This window comes from Thunnus albacares, chromosome 5, assembly GCF_914725855.1.
Source record: "Thunnus albacares chromosome 5, fThuAlb1.1, whole genome shotgun sequence".
Lineage (NCBI taxonomy): Eukaryota > Metazoa > Chordata > Actinopteri > Scombriformes > Scombridae > Thunnus > Thunnus albacares.
Window position 1 is genome coordinate 30,201,550 of NC_058110.1, and position 21,267 is coordinate 30,222,816.

At 41.2% G+C, this 21,267-nt stretch overlaps 1 protein-coding gene across 6 annotated transcripts in view; it reads right to left on the bottom strand.

Moving 5' to 3' along the window:
- The window catches only part of lima1a (LIM domain and actin binding 1a), a 30,535-nt gene that overhangs the window by 2,145 nt on the left and 7,123 nt on the right, over positions 1-21,267 (bottom strand). For 4 of the 6 annotated variants that reach the window (XM_044351759.1, XM_044351762.1, XM_044351760.1 and 1 more), the window contains exons 2-10: positions 20,199-20,377; positions 17,948-17,993; positions 14,433-14,870; positions 5,201-5,267; positions 3,325-3,422; positions 1,669-1,734; positions 1,456-1,507; positions 917-981; positions 685-818 (exon numbers count right to left, since the gene is read on the bottom strand). In XM_044351759.1, the coding sequence (XP_044207694.1) occupies positions 685-818; positions 917-981; positions 1,456-1,507; positions 1,669-1,734; positions 3,325-3,422; positions 5,201-5,267; positions 14,433-14,870; positions 17,948-17,993; positions 20,199-20,323 (1,091 nt within the window). In that variant the 5' untranslated portion in view covers positions 20,324-20,377. Of the gene's footprint in view, positions 1-684; positions 819-916; positions 982-1,455; positions 1,508-1,668; positions 1,735-3,324; positions 3,423-5,200; positions 5,268-14,432; positions 14,871-16,129; positions 16,302-17,947; positions 17,994-20,198; positions 20,378-21,267 lie in introns of those variants that run through there. The other 2 variants (XM_044351763.1, XM_044351764.1) reach the window with 2 other exon arrangements.

Here is a 21,267-nt window from a genome sequence, read left to right on the forward strand (position 1 = left end):
AATTTGAATTAACTGTAAGCTGTCTGGACTTTTTCCAGATGTTAAATTTAAGGCCCAGCGGTCAGAGGGCCACAAAGCCTCCGTCTGTCTGTCTGAAGAGACTTTCATTTCCTTTTTGAAAAGAGATCCCAGTTTAAATTTCTCCTGGTCATATTTTTTTGTCTGCCAACAAAACCAAATTTAGTTTTTGTTTCTTTTTACCCCTCATATTACAGCTGCACAGTATAATTAGACTACAGTAACATTTCATTAAAATGCAATAAAATCAGAAAATCAGTTTGACAGAAGAAGAGCTCTGCTTTAAGAAAATATAACCTGCATCTCAGGTTCCTTTGATGGTTTCATATAATTATTTGTTTGGTGGTATACTGTAATATTTTGACTAACATCTGTGCAGATGTTACAGCCTCTCGTCAGTGTGAACTAAATATTGAAGCTCAGCTGCTGCAAAATGTCACCAAAAGAGACACCAGGACAACATTTTGTTTTGCAGTCAGGGTGTCTCTTTCCATCTTGCATGAGCCCAAACATGCAATTTTCAGCGGTGCCGCTTTACTTCCGCAAACTTTGATGTAGTTGTTTAGTAAATAAGAACAAACAATGACTGTCTAGTGCCTTAAAGCTCTAGAAAATATGCCTCCAGTGTCTCCGGCTCTTTTTGAAATGATTAAGTTAAGTCCTCACCTGAGTTTGGTGTTGCAGTGCGAGCAGCGGAAACAGGAGCTGTGGTAAACGTGCTGATTGGCCACCAGCCTCTCCAGAGGATAAACCGTCTTCAGACACGACACACAGGTCTCCCTCACCGGCAGGCGGAAGCTCTGCGCACACACAAAGTAAACTCAGTTATTGGTAAAAAAAAACAGAACAGAAATGTGTTTTTTTTTGTGTGTGTTTGTGTCCGATGTGAAGGACTCACCCTGGAAGTCTTGGGCTGAGAAGAGTCTCTTTGATTGGAGGATGCTGGGGTGCTGGGACCAGAACCTGAGGGAGAACGAAATGGGAAGTGTAAGAAAAGGCAGTGACGCGTTCTGACCACTAGATGGAGCTGATTTCATGTTTAATGAAAGAAGAGCGCTTGACTTTTTCCCCCCACATAAAGTGAATTTTAGATGTTCAGGGATCCAAAAATGAAGCAGTGGATACAGTTTAGAAATTAATTATCAAATGATTCATAGTAGACAAATAATTACTGCTGTATGAAGTAGAACGTATAGAAATGTAGATAAATTAATAAAAAGATCAATTACTTTCTGAATAACTCAACTCTTACTGACTGGACTCTATTTTGAAAGTAGAATAATCAGCTTCAGGTGCTTCATGTTTTGCCACAATTACTGTGTGGACTCCCATTAACTAAACCCAAACATCCACTCTAAATGAGACTTGCCAAGTTCTCATTACAGGAAAAGAATTCCTATCATCTTGAGTCATATGAAGACATGGAAAGTAAATTACTGTTGCTCTCTGCGGTAAAACTCTTCCTGCTGTTTGGTTCAGACTCTGGACTCTGTAACAAATGACAGAAAAAGAAGAAAGAGTCCATGAAGTGAAACATCAACCATATCTGACATATCATGTAACTTATAATAACGTAAGTGAGCAGAAACTGAAAGGGTTGTGACAGTTTGTGGCATGTAAAGGCAGTTGTGTTGACGTTATAATCCTCACCATGTCCAGAGAGCACGGAGGGACATTTTCCTTCTGCTTCCCACAGTAACTGTCCAGCTGATCGTTCTGAGAGACAAGAGACACACAGGAAGTTCAGAAACAAAACGCTTAACCCACGTCGCCGCTTTACACACACACACACGAGACAGACTTTCAACCTAGAAAAATTTGACTGTCTGAGCTGCGTGTGGCCTGTTTATTTGCTTACGACACTGTGATCTTGGCCGCCCTGCGGTTCAGAGTCAGTTTGGGTGATTGGATTTGACTACAGCACAGAGCAGACACCTTGGAAGCTTTAGCTGCAGGCAGAGAAGTGAAAAAAAACCCTCTCAAGTACTGTGGAAGTTCAGGTATGTGAGCAAAGTAAAATACTGACAGTTAAAGGGGAATTCCAGTAGTTTACTATTGTATTTTCCGAACACTGGGGGATTCAGAAGACAATATTTTTTAGAAAAGAGTTAAAATCAAAGCAGCAGAGGCCGAGATATCCTGACTTTTAGTCCTTGCTATGGGTCAACATCCATAAACGCTGAATCCAGCAATCACCATGATGCAACTCAATAGCTTCACTTATAGCGAAGGCTTTCTATTAATAGTCTAAAGTCTTGGGGAACCCTTTTGACCTTTGGGTTTAAGACACTGACCATGAACTGCAACTGTTATAAGCTACTTCACACACCTGCTAGCGGCAGCTGCGTCAGCTGGAACATGGAACTGAATGCTGAAGCAATTATTCTCAAAAGGCTTCTCCTTGATCTACCGAAGCTTGGATTGTACTCATTTGTACATCGATTTGGATAAAAGTGTCGGCCAAATGAAAAAAAAGTAAATGTAGCGTCCCTGGTTTGAGTCTGGCTGGAGACATTATACACGTTGTCAGTCATTTCAAGTGTCCACATGAACAAATCAGTGTCAGCCCTGTTAGTTTCCAGGTGGTAACGCACCTGAAGCTGATTGAAATGCCAGAGGAAGAACAAGTTAGAGCAGTAACAGCTTAGCTAGCTAGCAACTTCCTTAAACCAACTCAAACACATGAATGAATCTTTTTCATGAACTACAAGTGAAACAAAAGTTTTAGTCATCACAGGCCTTCATTGACGCCACTCTTTCAACCACGGGTCATTCAGTGGTAGCAACTCATGAGGGGAAGTAAATGCTGCAACAGCTCTGTGCTCATTCTGTACAACTATACGTGTTGAAATCACTGGAACTGCTTTTTTTTGTCTTGTTGCTTTAATGAAACAGGCAGAAAAACGGCTAAATATAGAGTCAATTTACTGTAACTCAAGCTGCCATTAACTAGTCATAGCTACACTTGAGAGAAGATGATACACTTTTCAACATCTGGCACCTCCAGATGGTGGTTTAAACAGGATTTCAATCTGTCTTGAATGATTCTTGGATACATTTACACTTTTTTTTTGGACATTCAACTACTATCCGATCTGCCCAAGACGCACAAAGTGACTCAGTGTATATGAGGTCTGTTTTGCACGTGGATCCCCGTCTCCTCTCATTTCCTTTAATTTTTTGGGGTTCAAAGCTTCTCATGAGGCACAAATTGTTGACCTTTATGTGTGAAATCGGTGAAATGCCCCTTTAATATCTTTCAGCACTACTGGAATGAACTACAGGATGATTGACGGGAGTACTCACACTGACTGAGGTGGGAGAGACATCCTGTTTGGAGATGGCAGCTTGGTAGAGGGCCATCCTGTCCCTGAGAGGAGTCGACTCTGCGAGACTTCCATCTGCTGAAACACACGATATTGAGACGTCTCAAATTAAACCTTGACCTCAGATCATCATTCTTAGGAGTTTCTATTTGTTTAGGAATCTAATTTCTTGAGGTTTTGGGGGCAGATAACCTTGCTTGAAGTGCATCACGGCTGAGATTTCACTCTTCAAACTGGTTAGAGATTCGTCGTTTGCTGTAGTTTGACAGCATCTTGCATTTTTTTTTGTTACAGTTATTAATTGCTGGGGAAGTTTGGTAAATTCTACATTATAACACCACTGTTCCTGTTCAGGATTTATTATTTTTTCAACCCATCCCAGTTCAGAGGGAGTGCAGAATGTGCTGGTTAGTCATACAGGCTGCGGACGGGAACATGAGGTCAGGAGTCGTTTGCAGAGTGGGGGGAAACAGAGGCTTGTCTCTTCCTGTGCACTCTGAAACAGTCTGCTGATCGCAGTGCTTCTACCACCGCCTGCGTCGTCACTTCTGAGTGCTTCGCTTCTGACTGTTTCATTTCTGGGAAGGATGTAATCCATCCAGAGGAAGTCGGGACGACGCTGAGTGTTTTGGAGGATATTGTGACTAATTGAAAAGCACCAGAGAGAACAATGCTGGATGTGCAGATGAAGAAGTTCGAACAAAGGTTTTGTCAATCTGACACCATAAGTGCAGCGCATGTTTTTGCTTTACTTAAAATAGATATTATTGATGATTTAAATCAGCTATAATCAGCATTTCTATATGAACAATAGATGGATCGACTACTTGTGTGTGACAGGAGTCACTAATAGAGATGAACATACTGAGAAAATATCAGACTGCTGCTTTGGTTCGCTCTCAGCGCTCTCATAGCGTCGTCATCGGCCGCAGCAGGCAGCTGTTTTCAGAGGAAAAGCTCTGAAAAGTCACTGTACACTACCTGCTCTGCACCAAACAGCAAACTGACACAGTTATCTGTAGACTAGCTGGTGAACATAGTGGAGCACTTAGCAGCTAAAGAGCCAGATATTTCCCTCAGGAGTTGGTAGAGAGTAAAAACAGAAACTAAAAGAGAGTGAATATTGGACTTATATTCACCAAATGGACAGAAACACGACTCCAGATGAAAGATAATGTTGCTGCTGGATGTGGAAATAAGCAACTGTTTGCTAGTAAGTTCAATATTAAACCTTTAAAGATGTCAACATGGTTTTAACAGCTTGTTTCCGCTGTCCCCTAGTTTAAGGTTTAAGTTTATACAACATATATTTAATGGTGTATGTTTTTTAAGCTATAGGTGAATATAAAAATTTTAAACCTGCAATTAATTAATTAATTAATTATTTTTTCAGTGCACCAAGCTGGAAACAACATATCATCACCTTATAAATGCAAACAGTCCACACATTCAACAGATACGGAGCAACGTTATCATTCATTTGGAGTCGTGTTTGTGTCCTCTGATGACTGAAAGTCCAAAATCCATTCTCTTTGTAGCTCTGGTTTGATGTCTACTGACTCCTGAGGAAGATATCTTGATCTTTAGCTGCTGGCTACAAGATCCAACTGTAGTCGTTCATTGTTTGCTGTTGTGCAGGTAGTGTCCGGAGCTAAATTGCTCCACAGAGCTGAGAGGAGCTGAAGAGTCGAGTGATAATTCTCTGTTTCATTTGATCCAGTGCTAAAATAAATTAATTAAAGCAGCTTTAAAGAAAAACAGAACAGACAAAGTACTACATACATGTAATCTGGTATGAAATACTTACTATGCCATTAGTAAATGGTTAAAATAGTCAAATTTAAAGTGATATTTACCTCCTAGTAGCTGGTCCATGCTGACAGTACCACCGCTGTTTCTTCTACTTGTCTGCTCTCTGGACACCTGCAAGAACACCAACAAACAAAAACCCAAAGAAAAGCAGAGAATTAGGGGTGACAAATTACTCAAAGTATCAAAAAACATATTGAACGCGTCCTGCATGACCGACGCAAACACACTACAGCTCCAGCATACACGGCCGTTTGATGCTCACATGTTTTGGCCGGCGGAGCGAACGGGCTGGAAGCAACGCCGCTGTCCATCAGGAGGATCAAAGTGGAGAGAGACGAAGGAAACGCAGAGACAGGAGGGACGGAGGGAGGGAGAATGATAGGTGGTTAAGAGTGGTGTGTGTGTGTGTGTGTGTGTGTGTCCGTCCAGTTCAAACCACTTTAATCCCCTTATGAGCTCAGAGAGAGAGAGACGGAGCCTGAGACGAACACCCCGTCTGTCCACAGTTGCTGGCCAGAAAACAACTCAACTGATTATTTATCTGTTGTGGTTTTAAACTGAAATTCAGGCCTGACTCATAAAAACCATTTCAAAAATAATTCAACCAGCATCTCAGGGCCTGACATGGGAAACATGAACAGTTTCTAAAGAACCGGTTTTACTTATCTTTTTATTATTTCCGGGTGCAAAGCAAAGAGAGCGCCCGCAGTCACCCTAAAGATATATTTTTGTTGATCTGGTGAAATCAGGTCAGGCTGACAAGCCTCACCTTTATCCGGGCGGCAGTCTAACCACTCCCACTAACGGTGGTGCCACTTCATCCTCCCGACACCATCGTCCCTCCTGCCGTCGCTTTCAGGTACAGATTACACAACAGGTCAGACAGCGACTGACCCACAGTCCACACGTTAAGACTTCAGTCTGCGACTTGCCTTCATCATCATCATCTCAGGTCAGATAGACTGATATATCTGATATATTTACCGCTAAAAAAATGCACAAAAGGTTTAGTTTTTGTCCTGTTTATACTTCAGGTTCAGTGTTCAGAGCGTTTGCAGGCTTCAGCAGGTAAAGTCGAGAAAGATTTCACAACAGAGCGGAGGAAGAGGTGGATGCAGGTCATGGAAACATAACAAGTACCGTTCAGACAAGTTAATGCTTATCAGTTATCAACCAAAAATATTGCTTTTTTTCCCATGAAACTGTGTATGACGCAAAAAGTATTGTGTGTGTGTGTGTGTGTGTGTGTGTGTGTGTGTGTGTGTAACCGAAGCCTGATATATCTTATTCCTCTGTGCTGTTGAGCTCTATTGTTGTCCAGAAACTATTGAAAACACATCAAAGAGCCAAATCGCTGCACTGGGAGACATGTTTCACCATTATGATGAACACACAGTCCTGATGCCCTAAATACTCACTAACAAATTTTTACTGCTGTTTAAGTAACGTTTGCTAAAAACTACAGCATCCAGCTGTTTTAGGAAAGTCTTTTTTTAAATGAAAGTATAAATTCATGACTCGTTTTTAAAGATTTACGTCATTAGTAGGAACCAACAGGCTTTGGGCTGAGTGTCGCAGACACAGTAGGGAAGTTGGGAAGTATTAAGAGACAGACAAATTGTTTTTTTTTCATGGGAGTTGTTGACAGTTACTACAATACAAAATATCACCAGCTTTATCCGTTAAACTACACCCAGCGCTCTGTTTTTGTATGTGTAATATGACATCTGTATCAACTTTTAAAGCAAGTTTTACTGAACAGCAGCCACTGTGACCCCAAACGGTGATTACAGCATGATGATAAATGCTGAAGTCTAACAGTAGCACGAGTACACAAGACTCAATAAGTCAGCAAACCGACTCTGTAGTGTCAGTTCTGCAGCAATATCAAGCTAAGGTGTGTTAATATTAGCCACCATAAGCTGCTGGTCATATCACTTTAACTAGATAACAAAAAGCTGAACATGCAACGCTGGTTCTGAAAAATGTTTGCCACAATTGTGCAAGAAGTTTTTCTTGGATCCCGAATGAGTTAATGGAGACGGACTCCTGATGGGCCACATTAAGAGCCTCCATGGTGTCTTTTGTGGCAGTGAAACAATGTTCACAAACTGCTTGTAAACAACTCAGGCTGTTCCACTGCTGTAACTTTTATTTCTGTAGGAACAAGAAGAAAAAGTTACATAGGAGAACTGTTTCAGACTCCGTTAGAGGACGGTTCGACTGGCAGACACGTAGCAGAAGGGTTGAAGATAACAAGCTTTGGTTGAGTGTTTGAAACAACATTTCTAGGTCTGACAGGATTTAGCAGAAAAATCCTTGAGAGTATTTAATTGATTAAAGGTAAGTTTTATTGCGTAGATTATCTCCTGTTGTAACAAGTCTTAACTTAATTCAAAATCAAAACTAACTTGAAGTGAAGAATCTTTGCTGATTTGAAATGTTTTGCTCAGTTAAAAGATTTAAAATCACTGACAAGGTAATTTTTTCACTTTTTCTAAGCCTGCATCACTGTTTAAATGCACTTTAGTTCAAACAAAAGTAAACGCTGCAACATTCGGGCTGATTCTGGCTTCGGTTCAGCAGTACTTTCAGTCTGCTGCTGATTCAGTTCAGTATAAAACTGAGCCTACAGCAAGTTTAAAGCCAACTATTATGAGTATCATGATTGTTTCTGTGGCTTTTCATGGCCTTTCAATAAGCTTTTAACCACAAATTAACATCCTGTGAGTCACGGCTAAAAGCTCATTTTTAAATCAAACTTTTATCCTTTTAATCAGATGAGCCCGACTTTAACAGATGATGTCATCGGAGGGCGAATCTGTGTCAATTCTGAGAGTCAGAAGGGAGTTAAACATGATACAAAAGATGCAATCATAAAATGATACAAATGTAATGATAACAGGCGCTGACTCACACTGAATAACGGCTGAGTGCAGGAACAACAAAAAATGAACATTTGGCTTGTGTGGCGGAAATCAAAAGAACAGACGAATCCCGACAAAGAGTCTCCGAAAACAGTCATCATCATAATAATGGATCTATCCCCGCGGGTGGATTATCTTCCACAGACCGGAGGTGCGGCTTTGCAGGAGGGGGGTGTCTGAGGCTGGTTTGCGTGTCTATGTGTGTCTGTGTGTGTGTGTGTACATGAGGACCGGGTGTAAACATGTGTGGGGGTCAGTAGGATGTAAACAAGCAGGCCAGGCTGGATCAGCAGGGCTAGACAAAGAATCTGCCGCTAATCCTGACACTATTAAAGCTCTCGCACAGACTGACTTGCAGTTCCCCTCATGACCCCACCCACCTCTCACACACACACACACACACACACACACACACACACACTTAACCCAAGACAATACCCCTCCTCCTCTTACATTAAGCTTTCCCAAAACAAAGACAGAAGAGGAAAGCATGAATCAATAGCCTTTTAAAACGCAGCAATATACCCGAAGCACGACACTCAATAATGCTAATAAATGGCAGCAGACACAGATGAAAGGAGCCACTGATAAAGTTAGCTCATGAAGTGGCCTTTCATTACAAGTCTACACAAAATAACTCCTTCAGCTGCAGAGAAAACGTCCTAAGAAGTCAGAAAAAAAAAAGAGAAGTCGACGAAAACAGACAGAAAAAGTAAAAGTGGAGAGAGTGGAAGCCTCGGGGGTCTGTTCAGAGGCAGAAACAAAGGAAAAAAAACACACCATATGGCCGTCTGGGTCTGAATGAAAACACCATAGCTACCTCTCGTGAAGACGAACGGAGAAAGAGTCACAGAGAGGGAGGGATGAAGAGTCAGCAGAGAGAGAGACGGAGGTGAAGCCGGATTTCTGATGGACTTCAGTCGTACGAGTGAATCCAGCAGCAGCTGCAGTGAACTCCAGAGGACTGAGACACACAGACTGAGCACAGCAGAGCAGAGCAGAGCAGAGCAGCCCCGATCTGGCTTACGACAGGGGAGACGTGGGGTAGGGTCTCTCTGGAGATGGAGGAGGAGGAGGAGGAGGAGGAGGAGGAGGAGAGGCGACAGGGAGCAGGTGTTCCAACGGGGGGCTGATTCAAAGGGGGGTGTGGCTGGATGAAGGTGGGGATGGTGACAGGAGGGGAGGCAAAGTGTGCCATAGTGCTACAGATGGTTAAGGGAGGAAGGAGGAGGAGGGGGGGGCATATTTAATACAAGCATATTTATAATATTAGTGGGTTAAGTAAAGTGTTCTGCATCACATATGACAGTTTTTTTAGGGTTTTTCATTGAGGGGGTGTTAACTGGTGCAGTGGAAAAGTATAAAAAGAATAAAAATGTATTTATAACAGTGTTTAGGATTATATATGAAGGCAGATGTGTTTGTTTCCAAGAGTGAAAGAAGGCTTACAGCTTGTTTTAATACTTTGTGAATAAATGTGCACTTCGGGGATTTTCTGTATTTTTCTTATCGTCAACAAATCTCATGTGCAGAGCCAAACCAACAATAAATTGATCTACTTAAAAACTATTATATGTGTATCCAAAGCCTGATAAATCTTATTTCTCTGTGCTGTAAACCTCCGTTTTTGTCCAAAAAAAACTATTAAAAAACACATCAATGAGTCACATCGTTGCGCTGGCTGACATGCTCCTTGGCCCCTCGAAGATTATAGTCACATTAGTTTGTTTAGAAACGGCTCCAAAGATTAATAACAGATGACATTTTCGGTCTCTGGAGAGTAGTTCTGTGTAAGGCAGATGTGGCAGATGTGTGCATATGTGGGAATGCGGTTTGGTTTACAGAGCTTTGTTAGCTTGTTGTGCTTCGTATCACAACATGTTGACTTTCTACTTAAAAGTTCTTCTGAGTAATTCACAGTGTAATATAAAGTCAAGAGGTTGTGGTAGCACAACAAGCTAGCAAAGCTCCGTAAAAAGGGAACCACTTTCCCAGTCAAGTGAATAGGAAAGTGGTCTCAGACTTTGGATCCACACACACACACAGACACACACAGACACACACACAATACTTGTAAGTAGATCAGTTCATTGTTGGTTTGGCTCTGCACATGAGATTTGTCGATAGTAAGAAAAACATAGAAAATCACCAGCTGTATCCTTTGAGACGTACTTTATTGTTGTCCACACATGAAAACGATGCTATGAGAGCTCCGAGAGTGAACCAAAACTGTAAAGTTGCTAAACAACAGCTAAACAACGAGCTGAAACTCACTATAAAGCTCAATAAAGCCGAGAGGAGCTGCAGAGTCACTATGAGTCATGTCTCTCACATCACACTGTCATTTGATACATTTTTACTATAAAAAAATATATTGATTATAGCTGCTTTAAGTACTGTTTGATGTAAACAAATGTATCTGCTTGTATCATATAATGTACAAACACAGAGTTTTGGGGATGAAAATGGTTAAAATAACAAAAACTAGAAATACCACCTCTCAGTTGTTTGCCTGCCAACCAGTCAAGTTGCAGTTTACATCCATATTTGTCCAGACTCATAACATTTATAGTTAAATGTTAGATGTTAATTTTTTTTAAATTAACATCTGAATTCTTGAATTATGGCCAAAAAAACATGTTATGTGAGGTCACAGTGAACTTAATCTTTGACCATCAAAATCTAATCAGTTCATCCTTGAAGTGGAGGTTTGTGCCAAATTTGAAGAAATTCCCTCAAGGCGTTCCCGAGATATCGTGTTCATGAAGATGGGACGTACAACCTGAAAACACAAAGCTTCCGGCCACGACTGTCAACCAGCACGGAGGCATGAAAGCAGATGGGTGAGGGGAGGTTACAGGGGTGTGTGCAGTTTTTTTTTTTAATATTTGTTTTTTTTTTTTTTCCCTGTGTCATGATCCCCCCCAGTGTCAGAATAAAGAAGCGGCGGGTGTACGGGGGTGGTGTCATTTGGGACAGGAGGGTGGTGGTGCAGGAGCAGCTGGTGCGGGGGGGGGGTTGACTGTGGGAGTACAGGAGGGAGGGAGAGGAGGGAGGCTGGGTGGGGCTCGGCTCTAGAGAGGAAGCTTGTATGACTGTGTGGGAGGGAGGGAGGGAGGGATGGAGAGGGGATTTCTAGGCCAGTGGGGTGAGGGTCAATTAATTTCAGAGCGCCTCATGACTGCATGCCTCTCCAAGCCTGCAGAGAGAGGGGGGGGGGGGGGTTATTTAGATAAGGGGTTGTGGGGGGGGATAGGAGGTAAAAAGGGTTAATAAAAAAAAAAGTAGAGGTTGAAGCCTTTGATGATGTGTAGAAGAAGAAGGGAGGGATGGTTGAGAGAAAACAGGAGGAGGCCAAGGAGCAGAAAAGTGGACAACAAGCATGATTGATGAGGTGGGGGGGGAGGGGGGGGGCTTTGATGGCCTCAGGGGAGACGGTCTGATGAAGCTCAGAGTGCGGATCAGCTGTCTGCAGTCATGAGTCTGCCAGCCTGCACCATTACATCATCTGCCCTGCGAGGAGGGGGGGGGGGCTTAACAAAGAGAAGTAGAAAAAGGCCCGGACTCGCCTTTACAGTAGAGTCTATTGTACGAGTCTCAACACTGTGTCTATAGAAGTGTATAGATCTTGTATGACGGCTTGAGGATTTCCTCAAACAATTCCTCCTTTTGGTTAGACAAACTATGCAGCATGCAATTAAAAAAGACTCTCCAAAATCCTTCCAACTTCCCGTAACGCTCCTTGATCTCACTTTTTTTTTAAAAGCCCACATACTGCAGGAGGTCAGTGTTGAGCTGAACACGGTGGAAAAACTAAATCTTTGTTAGAAAGGCACATTTTAGTTGTCTGACTACAGGTTGTTTTTTTTGCCAAGAACCGCTCCTTTGTTAGTGTTGGATCCCATAAAATCTCAACAAAAATCCTCTCAGGTTTAAAAGGATAACGCTGGTGATATTCTGTGCTTTTCTTTTTAACCATCAAATCCCATAAAAAGACCAAAATCAACACTGAAGTGGAAACAAACTGTAAACACTGATGTTTTAAGTTGATCTGTTGAACTTAATAGAATATGATTGCTTATTTATACATCCAGCAGGAATGGTGCAGTTTGGAGTCGAGTTTGTGCAACATTCACTCTGTTTTAGTCTCCGCTAACTCCAGAGAAAAGTATGTAGCTTTATGCTCCACTATGCTCTCACCAGCTAGTCGCTGACTGACAGTAGCAATGAGCTGTGTCCGCTTCATTATCTGATATTTCTCCAGCCAGATATTCTGAACACAGTTGGTTGGTTTTGTTTGGCAACAAACTTACGCAACAAGCATAAGCGTGAGCGTTCTGTCATAGTCAACAACTGATTTGACAAATGTGGTTTTCAAACTGGTTGAAACCTGCATTAACTGAAGTTTTTGGCCACTTAGGGGCAGCGGAGACAATCTGTGAAGGGTTGCAAATAACGATTATTTTCATTATCATTTCATTATATATTTGGTGATTATGTTCTTGGTTAATCGATTCATTGTTTAGTCTATAAAAAGTAAAAAAGAAGTGAAAAACATCCATCAAAACTACCCTGAGCTCAAAGTGACGTCCTTAAACTGCTTGTTTTGTTGGACCAACAGTCCAAAAACCAAAAGATATTTTATTTGCTATCATATATGATAAAAACAAGCAACAAATCATCATAATTCAGAATCTAGAACGAGCAAAGTTTAGGATTTTTTGCTTGAAAAATGACTGATTAATCAATTATCAAAAAAGTTGTCTTTCAATCAACTAATCGATTAATCGACTACTTGTTGCAGCTCAATTACAGACCAACATTAACCACCTGGTGAGTATAAGTCCAATATTCACCCTCTTTTTGCTCCGTTTTTAGTCTCCACCAACTCCTGAGGGAAATATCTGGCTCTTTAGCTGCTAAATGCTCCACTACGTTCACCAGCTAGTCTACAGATAACTGTGTCTGTTTGCTGTTTGGTGCTGAGCAGGTAGTGTACGTGAGTTTTCAGAGCTTTTACTCTGAAAACAGCTGCCTGCTGCAGCTGTAGACGACGCCATGAGAGCGCTGAGAGTGAACCAAAACAATGAGCTGAAAGAAGCTAAAATGCTCTGTAGAGTTGAGAGGAACTGAAGAGTTGGGTGATAAATATCTGTGACCCATTTCACATAAAAGCAGTCATGTGATCCATTGTTAATATAAAAATATTGATTACAGCAGCTTTAAAGTCTGCGCTGACGTTTTTCTGATCGATCATGTACAGTATAGTGCAGCAGGCCGAATACAAAACACAAATACATCCCACATTAGAAGTAAATTGATTGGGAGGCCTGCTGATTGTAGGTCAGTGATGTTTTACAAGTTGTTAACTTTAAACAGAGTGAATACTGAAGCACCATTATGCCTCTTAAAGCCACATAATGACTTGTTATGCTCTCTTTCTGTTATAAATAGATGCTTTGTGCTGAAGAAACACAGCATGGCTGTTGTTAACATGCCACACCTCAACTATAAGCACTTTACATTTAACATGCCTCGAGGAAATGCATGACTGGATTTAATGTCTCCACTTTTATGCTCCACAAATAACAATAAGTTGTCCGGCAAGCATGAAGTGAAGCTCCAGGCGCTACTGATGCTAGCCCGGAGGATGTGCTAGTCAGCTGAGTGTGTGTGTGTGTGTGTGTGTGCTCGAATGTGTGTGTGTGTGCGCGGATATGAAGGATGGTGAAGTGAAGCTGCACCATGTGACTAACAGCATGACAGCACCGAGGGGATCTGACCTCTTTGAGAACAAGCAGACTTTTTTTTTTTTTTTACTCAAACTAAGACGAATCATGATCTTGTTGTGTCTGAACTAAAGTTTCAGACTCTTCAGACTTGAAACTGGCACTAAAGCTGGAAGATATATTGAATTAATTTCATTAATTTGAATTTTTGCTTTTGCACGATGTGTGAAGTGTGTAAAAAAAAAGTTTGTAAGTAAGTAACGTAGATGTTAGCTGCTACATTATCTGTTTTGAGTCTTGTATTGGCTACAGGCTGTCTCTGACTATCTTGTCATGACTTTAACAGTCATCAAGAGGAAAACTGACAATGACTCTGCACACTGGTTTGCATTTGTTGACGAGGTATCATCTCTGGTTACGAGAGTCGACGTCGGGAGTCGACTGAACAGTTTCCAGATTCTACTTTCTTCAGGTTTGTTCAGGCAAACAAAAATCGATCAGCCCTACGTCGCACCTCATTCATCTTTAACTCCATACTGTGAAACATTCATGATGGAACTAATGGAAATCCTGCTTCCATCAATCTTCCCTCATGTGTGCAGTAAGATGTGACGACTCACCTTATCTCTCAGGTTCTCTCCCTTCTCAAACATCATCTTCAGGCTGTTGAGGGGGACGCTGGGCTTCTCGCACTCGGGCACTTCCGCCGCCGCTCCCTCCCGCTCCACCGAATCTCTGCCGGGCTTCGCCTCCATGTCTGTCAGATCGTCGGGTTGAGCAGACTGGAGCTGGTTGAAGTAGGATTCACCGGCCTGCGTCTCCGGCTCAGTATCCTGGTCCTGCAGGGCTCTCAGGTCGTCAGGCTGGGTCTTGATCGGTGACGTGTGTCTCACTTTGGGACCTGCTGATCGACTGATGTGGCTCTGAGTGCCGGCGGGGCTGCAGGCTGCGGCCTGAGGTTGGACTCTGGGGCTGGACGGCTGCTGCTGTTGTTCCCAGCGTTTCTTTAAAACACTCAGATTCCCAGAGACCAGGGTCGAGGGTAGAGGCTCCACCACCTACAGAGAAACATAAGCATTCAGCGGTTTTTCACTTAGTCTGAGACCCGACATGCATTTAAACCCTGATCCTCAGGCTCGGTCCAACACTGACTAACATTAGACGAGACCTCTTACTGGTTTTATGTCAGTGACAATAACTTCAGACATCTATATGTATGCTCATCTGTTTCCTGAATAGGATTCATATATTCAACAAGAAATATTTGCAAAAATCATTGTTGTCAAATTGTGACAACATATAAAACCCAAAGATATTGTGTTAACTATCATATATATACAAAGAAAAGCAGCAAATTCTCATATTTGAGAAGCTGGAACCAGAGAATGTTTGGCATTTTTCCTTGGAAAAGGACTAATCTATAATCAGTGATCAAAACAAACAGTTGCAAACAATAATCAGAGTTTGTTTGAGTCATCATGGAAACTCGACTCATCTAGTTCTAGTTTCTACATTCAACTAGAAATATCTGCAAATACAACTGGACTCACATCTGTTATACGGCTGCAACTAACTTATCTTTCTTATTAATCTGATCGTTTTTCATGATCAATCGATTCATTGCTCGTCTACATGCACATCACAATATCCCTGAAACTCAAAGCGAAGTCTTCTTATTTGTTATTTTGTCTCAACGCTCTACAAACCGAAAGATATTCAGTCAACACATGAATTATAGTCAAATATTTAACGACTTATAATCATTATAATAATAATGAATCCACTAATCACAATCTATCATGCAGATACAGGATAAGAGACGCTCATCAGCAGAGTTTACATGCACATAACTTTGGATGCATTCAAACAGATTAGTGAGAAAACAGGATACACACATTTTAACTCTCTGCCACACAAATATGATGACTCACTATTTCTGAACCTTTGGAGAAGACGCACACACACACACTGAAGGATGTTAGCTCCCCTATAAATCTGTCCTTAGTTCAGTTTGCCCAATGAATTCCACAAGTGTTGGATTTCCGCCACCTGAACTGCTGAATGAAGCTTAAAAAACACTAAAAATATAAACACTGTCCATACACAAGTACAAGTCAGCATTCGTGCAAGCGAACCCACAACATTCTCTCAGCTATGTTAAAAAGGAGAAAAGTAAAGAAAGGAAACAGAAACAACTGCACAGAAAAAAAAAAGACAAAGAAACTCAGCATGCAACTTAGATCTGCTGGATACAGAACAGAAAGCAACAGAGCTGGAAAAAAAAACTCTTCTTTTTGCCAAAGTAGAGAGTAAAAACCTGAGAGAGAAGCTGATGAACCGGGCCGTCCGCTCGCCGTTGTGTGTTTGTGTGTGTGTGTGTGTCAGTGTGTCTGCTGGACACCCCCCCTGGAAATGCTACAAGCTGTCCCAGATGTGAGAGTCTTGAGAAGTGATCAGAGCAGCATGAAGTAACTAGCCCACCCCCTACACCAGAGAGAGAGAGAGAGAGAGAGACATAGAGGGGAGGAAACAGAGAGGGAGTGAAGGGGGGGACGGGGTGAGGGGGCGGAGAGGGAGAGAAAATCAGAAACAGAGACAGTCAGTGAGGGAAAAGAGGGAAAATAAGTCCAGGAAATGAGAAAAAGGTAAAAAAGGAGAGAGAGAGAGAGAGAGTGCTGGAAACCTGAACGGTGGGCTTTTCAGAACTTTTCACAAAGAGCTACACAGCGACTAAACCTGCGCAAATAAGAATCTTCTGAAAAGCCTTTTTGACTCGTAATTATATCTGATGTTTATTTTAAGGGATTGGATCTGGCAGCAACACCTTTATCTGCCTCTCTTGTCTCGTGTCCCTTTTTTTTTTTTTACTTTTTCTACCGAGAGAGGATCATAGAAGCTACAGAATATTCATGAGTGATGAAGAAAAGCCTGTGATATATAAGGAATCAACATAAAAAGACACAATATCTTCATTAAAGAAAATGTGTGTGCCAAATGTGCTTCATTATCAAAGTTTTTTACATGCTTTTATGTTATTTTCATGTAAAGCACTTTGAGCTGCATTTCTTGTATGAAAGGTGCTATACAAATAAAGTTATTATTATTATTAAAAACAACCAGGAAGTAACTGATGGCACAAAAAAAGAAGGAAAATGTTAAACCATCTATCAGAATACACTGTTCTCTGCTCCTACAATGTTTTATTTTATTTTTTGACTGTCTTCAAAATAGTTTTCTGTCTGTTCTGTTAGTTATTGCGTTCAAATTGTTGACACCTGTAAACGATGATCACTTTCATTGTCTTTTGATGACACGCCTGTGGTTGCCCGGGGTTACAGCCAATGGCTTTCCACTTAGATCAGCTGATGAGACATCAGGTGAGACGTAAATATAATGTGATGTTTTCTAAGTGTTTTTCGTGCCTGAAGAGGATTTTATCTATCAGAAAGTCAAAGTGAAGTCTTCAAATAGCTTATTTTGTCTGATCAACAGTCCAGAATCTAAAAGATATTCAGTTAACTATCACAAAAGTTATAGTAAAATATTTACAGATTAATTTTCTGTCAATCAAACAAACAGTAATAGTCTAATTTCACTGCTTTTTTCTCATTCTTTACCCGACATTGAAACTTCACCACTTCAATACATTCGTATGTTCGAGCTCCAATCTGATATGAAATATGTGAGTAGACAACACAACTTTAGCAACAAAGGCCATCAACGGGCGGTCGGTTGTGGGCATGTGCGAACAACGTGACATCATGAGAAGGAGGAAGTGGAGGTAACGTTGCAAACGGAGCGTTCAGAGCAGGTTGAAGCCCTGACTTTTACACACGCTCAACTCAAGTTTCAGAACTTTGAACATGTTAAACAACCGACATCATAACAGAAAAGAAAAATGTAAAGAGCATGATATGTCTCCTTTAAAATAAAAATGTAATGAAGTCATTTGGCTGTGAAAGGATCAATCCCCTGAGCGGCACCAAAACATCCAGAAGCAGCAGCAGCTGTGTTTAATTGCAACATGTGGATCTACAGGTGTGGCAGCACAGCTGTTAATGTGCAACAGTATGAGAGCAGCAGCATGTGGTGTGTGTGCAGACGAGACATATTTCATATCGAGTCTGGTACCTACCTTCTTCTTATTCTCTGCATTTCCCTCCTCTGCTGCCATCTGGTACCTGAAGACGAGTTGGAGGACAGACGGTGAACGAGAGACATTTATAGTCGCACAATCATCATAAACTGTGACACAGTAAGAAGCAGAAGCATCTGGTCTTGCCCTACCCCGCTGTACACACCCTGGAAATAACCATCAAATGTCCCTGATCCTCTCCAAAAACATTAGATGACATTATGTGTTGCATAAACCTGGATCAAAAAAAAAATCTTCAGCCCACAGAGGAGACACAGGAGGGATTTTAGCAGATTCAGCATTTTGTCCACATTGGCTTTAAAACTATGGAAGATTTAATTAACGTTGCATGAAAAGGTCGTTTCACAATGAGGAATGGCTACATTAACTGTCATTTAACATGTGTTTTTCATTTAATTATGACATAATACATTCGACATTGTATTAATTGCTATTATAATAAATATAACATGCTATGCTTAGCTTAGCATGCTAACATTAGCATTTAGCTCAAAGTGCAGCCTCACAGAGCCACTACCATGGACTCTTGTTCCGGATATAAGATGGACTTCTTTGCATATTATATTCACTTAATTTGTTTATTTTATTATTATAATATTATTTTAGAGAGAGAAGCAGAGTTCAGACGCGCCACCAAACTGGAATAAACTCCCAGAAAACTTGAGGTCTGCTGCTACTCCCAACTGTTTTAAATCAAGGTTCGCTGCTGCCTTTCATTAAATCAAATTTGGGGCTGTTTATTCATATATCGCACGGCAGCTGCACTGAATCAGAAACAGGTTCATTGTCAAGTAGGATTGCACAAAAAAGGAATTTCCCATGGTGTTGTGGTGCATAACAATCAAAAAAACAGAAGTTAGGAGAAAAATACAACTACCAGAAAAGACAAATGATATAAATATATGAATAAAATGTATAATTCAAGTGAAAAGAGCTGGTGAAATGTACAAAATATTGACCAGAATGTAATGGGCAAATGTAAAATTGCAAATAATGATGTGTAATGAGTGATGAGTTATTTCTATTTACCCTTAAATTCTTCTGTAAATGTGTTGTTATGTAATATGTAATGTCTTATGTTTCCTTTACATTTTGTCTTAATGCCTTTTATGTTTTATGTAAAACACTTTGAATTAACATGTTCCTGAACTATACAAAAAAAACTTGCCTTATTTGATGCTATTATATTCTTATTGAAAAGGCCAAACATCGTCTTTCTTACAGTACAACTGTAAACATTTGATGGATTAACATTTCCTGTTAAGGAGCTGCTAATCAACTAAAAGGCAGCTGTGCATCAGTGAAATATTTCAGTAAAGTCTTAAGATCTAAATACTGTTTTAAAAGTTTTCCACTTCTAATTAACTCCAGCAAAAACAAACAACCAACTGCAAAACATTTGTCCTGAATATGTTTTTAGTTTTTTGTTTAAAAAGAGATACACTCCCAATTTTGGATGTTATGTACCCATTTTTCCTTCTGTAGGTACTTTAAATGCAAGTTGCTATGAACAACAGTGTTGTAACATCTGTAAATCCAAGATTATTATTCTTAGGGAAACACAAATAGATGTTTGGAATGAAAATATTGAACATCTGCTCAAAATCTTATATGAAAAATATCAGTTTTCGGTTCTCCAAAACATTTAAAAGGGATGTTCGCTTCACTTCCTTGTCAGAGCCAGATGATGATGATGATGTCCTCACCATCTGTCAAACTTACTCTCATCACTATGAGACAATAATGAAAGTACTGGTGAGCTGTTACATCTGTACACCGCATTCCTCAACCCACAGACACAGAGCTGTACTAACTCCTGCTGGTCATATGGAGTAAATGCAGAGAGGAAAACATCCTAACATGCGGCCGCCGTCTCAACTCACAGTTGAGCAACCTGATATGTTGCGCTTAAAAGGGTGAAGGGGGGGAAACCCTGGATGTTAGTGCACTTCCATAAAAGGAATTCACCTTAGTTTTATACTCACTAATACGTCTGTGAGAGAAATGACACAAGTGGAGTTACTGGTCAGAGCTGACGATGTGATAAAAATCACAATTTTACAGAAAAGAGGAAACTGAAAACAGCTGAGTGGTAAGAAAGTGTGTCAAGGCCTCGTTCCTGATCAGAGACAGAAGAGAGAAAAAAAAACAAAAAAACAAGACAGCTGAGTGGCTGCTGGTGAATTATTAAACTCACGGTCGAAGCCAGAGGCAGAGAGAAGTGACTTACTTAGAGAAGCGCTCTGCGATGGCGTTGTTTTTACCCCTGGCGGTGACGATGGACATCTCCTTGGCGGTGACCCTCAGCGACTGGGATGCCCACTGCCTGCGGGTGAACGGAGCGACGGAGGCCATCTTTGCTGTGCGATCGATCTGATTGTCACCTTTCCAGGAACACAAGTCGTAACTCTGAGAAACGGGAAGAAACAATAAAAAAAAAAAACAAGAAGAAAAAAAGATGTTTAGCCGAATAAAAAGAAAACAGGCGAATAAGCTCTTGCTTCTACTTCCTTATCTTCTGCATTTCTGCTGCTCAGTTTGTCTGAGCAGAAAGAAAACACCCTTCCTGTGCATTTAAATTTTCTATAAACACCCTTCTCTCTGCTAAATAAAATGCCTTTGCTTCACACATCTTCCACGTCAAAAGGCTTTAGATCAGATCAGAGATGCCAGTTCTGCTTTTATATCAGCACAAAACCTCACCCATAAATCAATATATTTAGTCAGACCACACATTTGACAGCGTGTTACCACTGCAGCCCCAGACAGTCAATAGAGTGCATCACACAGCCATTGACCATCTGTTCCCTGTGTGACACCACTCTAACTGAGCCTTCGGGGCGACTAGCAGCAGACAAGACAACTGATACGCCTGCATCACACAAAAGCGCTGTTGTATACACACACACACACTTTCACACAACACACACACACACACACACACACAGATACAAGTCTCTACCTGTTCGCCTCTTCTGCAACTCTGCAGCCTCGAGGCTGAAGCAAGCAGACACACGCGGCGGCACCGTCAGCTCGCTGTAAATAACTGTCATCTGTGAGTTATACACGCTCTGGCTGAATTAAACAATGAGGCCGGTGACGGCAGAGCCTCCCGGCCCTCGACTCATCAGCTCGACGCCGTACAGCAGGTGGGCTATTGTGGGATGTTGCCTAATTAGGACTGGCTCATTAATTTCTACAGCCATGAGAATTTTTAGGAACTGTGACTCTCGAGTTGAGAAAGTTCTCTAATGCAGCGGTCAAAGAGTCCCACAAGTCTAAAGTCCTGCATTTAAAGT